The following is a 10,059-nucleotide window of genomic DNA, read 5'->3' as shown; positions in this document are numbered from 1 at the left end:
AGTTACTCAAAAAAATACCTATGTCCCTGTAAACATTGTAACGAATTAATAAAGTCTTGTGATGTTGTCTAAAAAAAATAGTTACTCAAAAAAAAGCAGGCCGACTTACGAAGTGCTCCTTCTTCACATTCTAACCGACTTGACGAAATGTACTTGTTGTTTATGATGATGCCGCCTTAATGCCTCAGTCCAGATTGCGTGCATGCGTGTTTTCAGCATCTGGTCGATGCAATCTGATGTCCCTTCAATCAAATCAATCAAGTAACTAAAACAAACTTTCTTTAGAAATACTTTCTCCGTTCCAAATTACTCATCGTAAAAATGGATGTATCTAGATATATTTTAGTTCTAGATACATTCATTTTTGTGACAAGTAATTCGGAACGGATGAAGTACTATCAGACATCTAAACGTACCGCCTTAACGCGGTGATCCAGGAGGCCAAAACACGTGCGTGTTTACGACTTGCGGTCAAGGGAACACCTAAAATAATTAAGCGTGCCCTTGTTTTATTGCATCATTAATCTCGTTTGATCTTTTCTTGCAAAAAAGATTCATATATCTATACTATAGAAGTAAGCATCTCAAACATAATAAAAATCACGTCGACGTCTCATCTTGATTGATTTAGAAACCTTGTTCAAATTATTTTGTGTCGGATACTTGGTTAAAACGAGTTTTTCTTCATAATTGTGCTTATACAACTATCCAAGGTGTCACTGGTACAAAATAAACATATTATTCCGAAACTGAGGTATCACCAAAGCACAAGCTTCACTTTGCTGTTTTTGACAAAAGGAAGAAAACGTAGAGCGACTTCTAGGTGCATCTACGGTATACACTTCTGTCCAAACTGACAGAGTACAATTACAACCAACTCTGGACTCCTTTTTCTGTTGAACCCTCGGCAAGTAAATTCTTTTTTCAAGAAACCCAACCCCCTTCTTCAAGCATTCCATGACGCCGACCGCCTCATTGTCGGCTTCACAGGCCGGTCCTCCTCCATGGAGATCATCATGAGCGTCGATGGGTCCTCCAGCATCATCCTCGCGACTAGGTATCCAGCGATGGACCATGTCTGGAACTTCCTGGCCTGCTTGCCGACGAACTTGCCCAGCTTGCCGTCGTAGTACTCGGGCCAGCCGTCCTTGAGGAGCCTTGCCTCGGAGAGCTCGATGGCGCGCTTCGCCATTTGTGGCCGCCCGGTCTTGATGCAGGCTGCTGTCAGCAGCCATAGAAGAACTGCAGATGAAACATGTGAGAATGTTAAAATTCATAGGCTTTGCATCCCAAGATTGGGTTGTGGCCTTGTGGGCTTGTGGCTTTGCTTCGTGCATAAATAGAAGCAGGGCACGATTGAGCATACAAAGCCACGTCTCCACTCCTCAAGTGACAGAACTTCCCCCAAGCAATCAGAACAAAGCAGATCAAGGGTTCCCAGAGATTCAAAATCATTTTTCTCCTGACAAGCTATGTTGCCATTTGTAGCTGTAATATTATTTACAGCTAAAAAGATTTTGCCAAATGGTAATTTCAGAATGAAGTTTATTCTAACCATTTATTATTGTTTTATAATTATTATAGTTGTACTCTTCAATCAGAAAAAAATAGTCACTTCAGATAATAACAGTTTTACAAACCAGGAATATTTGGCAGCAAAGAATGCTCACTGAAATAATGACACTGGCGTAGAGTAAATTACCTGGCCAAGATCCTCCATTATGATAACTCCACCTAGTATTCTTGGGGTCGCAGCCAGTAATTATTCTCCATTCATGGTTCTCAAGTGCAGGATATACTATCTTAAGAGGCACCTCGCCCACTAGCTCATCCCATCTCTCCTCGATGAGATCCATTATTGCCGATGACTGCTCCGGGGTAGCTAGAGATGATATAATGGCAATACAGTTTCCAAGAGCAAACCACCTGAAGTCCATCATAGCAGGGCTGACGTTGCCAAGGAAGTAGCCTCCCCGACAAGGCATGAAATCAAACACCCAATCAGGGATTGAATCCGGAATGACATTGAATTTGTTCACAGCGGTGTGGGAGTATTCTTCTGTTTTGTATCTATATATGTTATTTAGATGTGGAAAATCAAGCCAGAAGTAATTTCTCATGTGGTAGGTTAATGCATGCAGTCGTTGCCCTATCTTCTCTATGAAGTCCTTCCCTTCACCATCTGGCTTAAGCATTTGGAGGGCACATCTTAATGCCATGTAGAAGAGAGCTTGGATCTCAATAGGATAACCGTATATACCCTGAAAACATTTATTAAATTTGTAGCATTACAATCATGTAACAAGGATATTTAGCTCCAACTGAAATTGCAACTCAGAGAGTTGAACAAGGAATCAGGAAACTTTAGGATTACATTTCAGAATACAGATTGCCTTTTTAAGTACTGTAATATTACTTTAACTGAAAAGTCGAGCAAGCAGCACGAAAAACTTTAGGATTGTATTTTCAGAATGCAGATCATTTGTTTCAAGTGTTATATTTTTCTTGTGATAAAAATAATCATACTTCCTACTTAAAGAAAGATGAATCCTCCATGCCCTATCACACATAAATAAATTAACACATACTCCCTCCATCTCAATAAGGGTCGAGTATATTATCCTTATACGTGTCCCTCTTGCATGGTCTTGGTAAATTAATGGTGACATGCCAAAATAATGAAAACCCAATACTATTTAAAATCTGCAACAGATTAATAACATGCAATACCAACAAGTCAAAGTGCGTTGCTATCTGTAGGTGTCCCTTCTATTAAAGTTTACTGTTTAGGAAAAGTTTGTTGCCATCTGTAGGTGTCCCTTCTATTAAAGTTTACTGTTTAGGGAAAAAAAGTCCATTTTAGCTGCCAGTCCTGTTCCTGTTGCCACCTCAATTGAATTGTGCCACTTTTAAGTATGTAGAGTAGTTCTGAATTTAAAGCAGATAAAGGTTAAGTGCCTGTACCATTCGACGATCGATCATTGAGCAACCATCAGTGCAGAGCAGAGTTGGGAAAGTATCGAATCCCTCAGATAAGCAAAGATTCAGTATAAGCCGCATGCACTTCTGACAATCAGGTGATTCTGACAAACTAGCATCTCCAGTATACTTTGTATACGCCCGGAGGAGAATAATCCACCAAAATCCAGAGTCCACTGGTGCCACCCTGCCAATTGCGCTCTCACCAAAATCTGCAACTAATGTTTCAGTGTTCCTGTTCACATTACGGTCCACCTTGAAACTTGCAGGCATTGCTCCTGCTCCAAGCTTGAACCGGTCTACCATTTTTTCCGAGCTTTGCAAGTGGACAGTTCTCAAGAGGAAGTTCTTCACTATTTCAGGTTCGTTGTTCATTAAGAAAGCCAATGCACTAGGAACAAAATCCCGCACAAAAACCTGCCGTTGTAAGGATAAAATGAACAACAGTACAACATCAGATATTAATTATTTTAGGAAAGTAATAAAAAATGCAAGAGAACGATGAATGTGAAGCAAACAGAGTACCCAAAGCCATAGTGCAAATGAAAATTAAATTACGATGGGAAATTGCATCAATTAGTTTCAGATAATACAGGACGCAAGTGAACACTTTGTAGTTCATCAGTTCATAACTGAGAGTATCCTTAACAGGGCATATAATAAATGTAGCATCATTATCACTCCCTCGATCGCAAAAAAAGTTTATCACTACCTCCATTTCAAAATAATTGAAGTTGTAGATTTATCCTAAATAAGTTAAGCTTAGTTAAGTTTGACCAACTCCATAGAAAGACATGCAAAGGGCTACAACACCATATATACATAGTTCAAAAATATATTTATAAGAATATCATGAGAGTAATTTGGTGTTCCAGATGTGAATATATTTTCCTATTTACTTGGTCAAACTTAAATAAGTTTGAGTTAGACAAGCCTGAACTTCAATTATTTTGGAACGCAGAGAGTACTAGGCAACCGGACAATTTTCATTACTAATTTCGATGTCTAAATATCAGAACCTAAAAAAATGATAGCCTGTTTTCAGATATGAGACGATGGATTTTACCTGATCATAATTGAGCACCTCCTCTGATGCATGATCTACCGCAGCAACGGTACCCACAGGCTGGCCACGAAAATACACTACAGACTTCCTGAGTGCCTCCCATGCCTCATTCACAAGCGGGTGTGGTCCACTTGGCTCACCGAAGTGTGAGCCCGTTGAGAATGGTGACTCGAAACCGGTGCGGAATGCAGGCGAATGCGCCACACTATCAAAGCCGTCATTATGCCGATGCGAGAGGTCACTCCATGACTGTTCATCAAATGACCTCTTACGCTCCAGTGTGAACCTTGGCTTGTCAATTAGTAACCGTGAGAGATCAAGATTGATCTCTGCCTCTGAGGCAATGGAGACATGCGATGAGACTCTCTTCATTATACCCTGCTCTGGTCAAGTACTATTCAGATGAGCTCCTGCAAGGGAAATAAAATATCAGTTCAGGTTTGAACCCCTGCGATTGTGAGGATGACTAAGGTGCAGATAGTCAGTATTCCATTGCAGTAGAAAGCCAGTTCACAAACATATTTATGACGAATAAACCCTCTTGGTCTCATAAAAAAGAAGTGGACTAATAATACTGGTAAATATTAGAATTACACTAAGCAACTAAACTGGAGTACAAGTCAAGCAATGTATACTATTGGCAGAAATCAGCTCCAACGATTAAGGGCCAACGGGAATCAAGAATCGGTGCTGGTGCATAGGGGAGTACGCAGCAGCATAGTTATTATTATAAACTACGGAACGGCACCAACAGCCACAAGACTTCGATGAAATCAGAGCCCGCAGAGGGCAGCGCTGACGCAACCAACTAGGGCGACCGACAGAGCCAACCGCAATGCCGGATCTGAATCTAGAGGGGTGAAGAGCTCACAACCTTTTTTCATTTTATAAATATAAAATAAATGATGGCCCCGTCAGCTGGAAAGCTCAATAGCATGTAAAAAATCAATTCTGTCGCCGTCCCTCTATGGCAACGACAGGTGCGATTTGGAAAGCTCAGTAATTGCTGAGAAATATACATCCCCCCCTCTCATAAGTCATAATCCAGTATAGTATTTCTGTGACTAGGAAGGCTGTATCATTTCAGGAAAGTTCACCGGATTTTGCTCTGCTACGGCGGAAACCGCAGTAGAGGAGCAGAGCTGTGTGCTCGAACGACGACTCACTACCGATTTCGTGCGGCATCTAAAACCGAAACCCAGCCCACTGGGGCGGCGAGCCAGATCCAAGGCTGGACGGAAACGGCAGTCAACCACATCGATCAAACTCCTACCGAACCAGATCCGTGCACCAGAGCAGCACGGAACCGATCGCGGGGGCAGAGGCCATGGGAGATCAGAACCGGGGAATCGCAGGGAGTCGGTGAGAGAGGAGGACGCACCTTGCGGGGGCTCGTCGCCGCGCCGGACCGGGCAGGCGGCGGAGCAGACGGAGGCGACGGGGGAGTGCGGGGGGAGTGCGCGAGCGCGGGGAGGAGGCGGCAGGTTGAGCCGGAGGCGGGTGTATTTATAGGGGCGCGCGCCAAATGGGCGTCTTCCTTCCTTGATGCTGCCGGTGTTCGAAAATCTCCCTCGCCTGCGGCCGATCGTACTCCTCTCCTGCCTTGTTGCTTCGCCTTTTGTCTTCTCCTTCCTTTTAAAAAACATTTCTATGTTGCAAATGGAATGTTGTGTATTTTCTTCTGGATTTGTTTCCGGGTGGTGACGTGTGGCGCGCGTGGAGGATGAAGAGGGTTTTCGACGTGGGTAAAAACAGTGCCATTTCGATAAATCCTTGTGGGATGTGCGTGCCAAACGGCCGTGTGCTCGGATGCAAAGGATTGTTGATATGCTTGCCAAAAATGAGTTGCTCTATATAGTAGTACTATGAGATAGTACAATAAACCAATATCTAAAACGGATTTGAAGAGAGCCGTAATGCAACGGACCCCACGAAATCTCCCGGTACAGCACGTGTTTTCGGATTTTGTTAATTCTCGCCATTTGATTTTAATGAAATTACACGTGGGTTTTTTATTTTCATTTTCTTTCTTTTTCCTTTTTGAACATTTTTTAATCTTATTCAATGTGGCGCATAGCTACACTTGCGTGCTCGTGCACATTACAAGCGTATGAATGTATGCAAGTGCAGTTGATTGTCCGTATGGGCAGCTTGTGTGGGCGCATTTGGCGGATATCGTTCAGGTAGCGAATCTAGCGGCGGCGACTACTAGGTTGGCCATGGCGTGCATGACAACCATCGGTGAACGACGATGCGAGAGTGGTCAAAAGAGGCATGATGGTGTCTTCACTTCCGATGTTTTCTCCTTTGGCCGGCTAGTTCTGTGTGAGCAGATTGATAGAATGGCGTGTGGTGATTATGACGACAGACATTAGGATACATTATCTCCAGGTGAAAACTCAGGATCTAGCATTATGGCTTGATCAAGCAACGCCGACGTCCGTGTGTCGTTACCTTATTGAAGGTGTTGGTTTGAATATATGATTAGGTTCACAACCCTTGGTCTGACATTTGGTTGGACCAGTCAACATCGTCGCGTAACCAGCATTCCCTTCTTGAAGACGTTGACTTGGAGGTTTGCGCCATTTATTTATTGCTATGTAGAAAAACCACTACATTTTTCATAAATAAAATTCAATAAAACAACGTGATTACAAGGCTTGAGATAATACGGAGAAAGAGAGAGAGAGAGAGAAACAAGAAAAAGGAAACTATGAAAACTAAAATTACACCAAAGATTCCATCCGAGAAGAGTAGACAACAACGCACTTCCTCTTGATCCTATGTCTCAACAAGTTTTGCTTAGAAAAAAATGTATCCTTCCACCTCTGAAATGATGGGGCAATCTACTAGAAAATTTTATTGTTTCTCGTGATTCATATAGCCCAAGCTGCCAGGATAATTATGTCCATGAAGAAAGGTAATCTCAATTTGACTTTAATGTCCTCAAAAGCTTCAAACACAAAGAGATTGGCAGTTCTAGTGGGGCAAAAAATTCCCAAGATCTCTTAGCAAAAGCGCAGCTCCAAAAAGATCATGAAGTGTTTCTTCATGCTAGCAGTTGAGAGTTGTATAGTTGTAAGTGTCAATTATGAAGGACTTTCTTCTTTGAAGGTTTCATGTGTTAATTCTATAGTACCATCCAAAAGAATACTTTATGCTTAGGCTGACAAGAGTTGTTCCAAATCCATTGAAAATGTGGAGGGATAATTTTAGTCCCTATCATAACTTTATAACCATTAGAGGTAGAAAACAACTCATTGCCCCGAATGTAGCTCCATGTATCAGTGTGTCTCTAAATTCACATTGTCTCAAGGTGATATAGATATCTTCCTTTTGTAAAAAAATCGTCATCAGCCTCAACTGATAAAGGTAAATGAAAGAGATCTTCCAGGTATTCATAGTTGATTAGTTGCTCTGCATTTATAAATTGGTTTCTTGCAAAGGAGAAAAGGTGTGGAAAGTGTAGGTTTAGATAGTTATTGTGCAAAGATTTGCTCAGAATAGTGCACTTTTGCCATCTCCCCAATTACACCTTGCCATTGATTTTTACTGTTCAAGTAATCCCAGGTAAGTCTTCCACCAAAAGGATCCAACCATCTAGGCCCCAGGGGGGCACCATTGTTATAATATGTGTTCCCATATGAGGTTTACCCAAGGAATATTTTGCATGTTAAAGAATTTATGCAGGTTCTTGAGAAGGAGGCTCTATTCTGGATGTTGATGTTCAACACACCAAGGCCGCTTTGGCTCTTAGGCCTATAAAATGTGGCCCAAGCAACTAAGGCAGGGGAGTGGTCTTTCATGTCTGTCCCTCTCCAATGGTAGTGCCTTAGGTACTTGACAACTTGTTTCTTAATGGTTTCAACCTTTCAGGCAAGTTCAGACAATTGTAAAAATTACTAGAGAAGAAAAGACATATTCCACCATCAAATGCCTCCCTGCATAGATCATGAAAGTGGCAAATCCAGCTAGTCTCTATGAGTCTCTGTTAGCCATGGGCAAGCCCTGCTCAACAGTAGGTTTGATCAAACCACGAGGTAGGCCAAGGTATGTGATAGGGAAGTATCCGCATATGCGATTTATTGTGCGTGTAAACAGTTCCACCCTTTGCTCAACAATATTAACTGGAATAGGATTGGAATTATGGTAATTGAATTTTAAGCTTGTTGTTGAGGCAAATCTATTATGAAGGGCTTCGAGACATATTAATTGCTTAATATTAGCTTGCATCGCCACTACTGTGTCATCAGCATATTGTATGATGGGAAAATCGGGGAAGGAACTAACCTCATGGGTGGTTTAAAAAGACCTTGTGCAATTACTTTGTTGATAATAGATTGAAGGAGAATGGCACCAATGACAAATAATAAGGGTGGCAACGGGACTCCTTATCTCACCCCTCTCTTACAATAAAACTTCTTCCTAGGAACCCTATTAAGCAGGACAGAAGATGACGTGGAAGTGAACAAGGATTGCATCCAGGAAATCCACCTATCACCAAAACTTTGCCTTTGATAATGCCATTAATGGCTCCGTGTTCAATGGTACCAAGCTTTCTCACAGTCCAACTTTAGAACCAACATGTCATCCTTGGATTTATAGCATTGATGTAAATATTCATAAGCCCATCCCAGGCAATCCTGGACAACCCTAGTTAATCTGAATTAATTGAAGAATCACTTGTTGCAGTCTATTTGCTAGGAGTTTGGTGATAATGTTCAATGTGCATTTATGAAGTGAAATTAGCCAGAAGCCATTGGGAGTGGTTGGGACATCAATCTTTAGAATAAAACTAATGAAAGAAGCGTTGGTGCTCTCAAGAAAAATGTTCCCCTCATAAATATCATGTATCAATCTTCTTATATTAGTCCCAATAATATACCAAAGAGTTATAAAGAATTCATTGTTAAACCCATCTGGCCATGGAGATTTATCTATGAGAAGCTCAACAATAACTTTATTAATCTCATCACCAGTAAAAGGCTTCTCAAGCTCTTAAAAAATCTTGGGGTCATGATGTTGAGTAAACAAGCTAGGAAGGTTAAAATACATATATTTTCCGTCAGATCACCCCAATATGTTCTTGAAGGCATCCCAAAAAATGGCAGCTTGCCAGCATGATCATAAATGTTAGCATGATCAACATTTTGCAACATTGCCATGTAATTGTGTCTGTGGTTGATAGAAGCTTTTGTATGGGAAAACTTTGCGTTTTTATCCCAAAACTTGACACCTTGTTTTCCTGTCAGCTTCCTATAATTTCTCCGATTATTGAGTAGGTGAAAAAGGTGATCGTCTCAAATACTTTTGCAGTTCCATTAAAAATAGTGAGAGGCCTAATTCCTCAATAAAGTCCCATAGGAAGATACAATCATTGACTTTAGTAATTTTTACTTTCAAGCAAGATAAACCTTTATCCCAAAGTTTCCAACTTCTTCTTAAATTCTTGAATTTGGAATTTATCCTCTTGGCAGAGTCATGAAATCCAACAAGCATTGACCAAGCTGATTTAACCACATCCTTGAAAGAAGAATGCTCCAGCCAATAATTTTCAAACCTAAAAACGAATTTAGAATACAAGTTCCAATTATTATCATGCAAGGCAAGTGATTAGAGATTGGTCTAGCCAAAGGGAGGGTTAAAGTGTCAGGGAAGGTGGTCATCCAGGAGGCAAAGGTAAAGAACCGGTTACATTTTTTCTATAAGTGGATTAGCTTGCATATTACTCCAGCTAAAACTACCTTCCTTTCATGGTAACTCAACAAGTGCCAAATTGCTTATAGCTTCATTGAGTAGCAGCATACCATAAACATCACTTCCAGGCCTATATCTGTCATTAGGGGACCTAATAAAGTTGAAGTCACCATGATAATCCAATCTACCTCGATAGGCATTTGTGTGTAACTAAACCGGTCCAGGAATTGCATTTCACCTTCTGGAGTACAAGGCCCAAATTTTAGTCGGGATCCAAGCTTGATTTGAAATGGGACTAGTGAATTGAATAGAGAGGG

At 41.2% G+C, this 10,059-nt stretch overlaps 1 protein-coding gene across 1 annotated transcript; it reads right to left on the bottom strand.

Moving 5' to 3' along the window:
• Nucleotides 1-720: 720 nt before the first annotated feature.
• Nucleotides 721-5,686, bottom strand: LOC100125737 (probable alkaline/neutral invertase F). The gene is made up of 5 exons (XM_044508490.1): nt 5,427-5,686; nt 4,046-4,455; nt 2,965-3,396; nt 1,703-2,261; nt 721-1,242 (listed from the first exon to the last, which is right to left on the bottom strand). Exons 2-5 carry the CDS (start codon nt 4,415-4,417, stop codon nt 947-949), a joined length of 1,659 nt encoding a protein of 552 aa, XP_044364425.1. The 5' UTR covers nt 4,418-4,455; nt 5,427-5,686; the 3' UTR covers nt 721-946.
• Nucleotides 5,687-10,059: the final 4,373 nt, after the last annotated feature.

Source organism: Triticum aestivum, chromosome 4A (assembly GCF_018294505.1).
Source record: "Triticum aestivum cultivar Chinese Spring chromosome 4A, IWGSC CS RefSeq v2.1, whole genome shotgun sequence".
Classification (NCBI taxonomy): domain Eukaryota; kingdom Viridiplantae; phylum Streptophyta; class Magnoliopsida; order Poales; family Poaceae; genus Triticum; species Triticum aestivum.
This window is presented reverse-complemented; position numbering and strand designations above follow the sequence as displayed.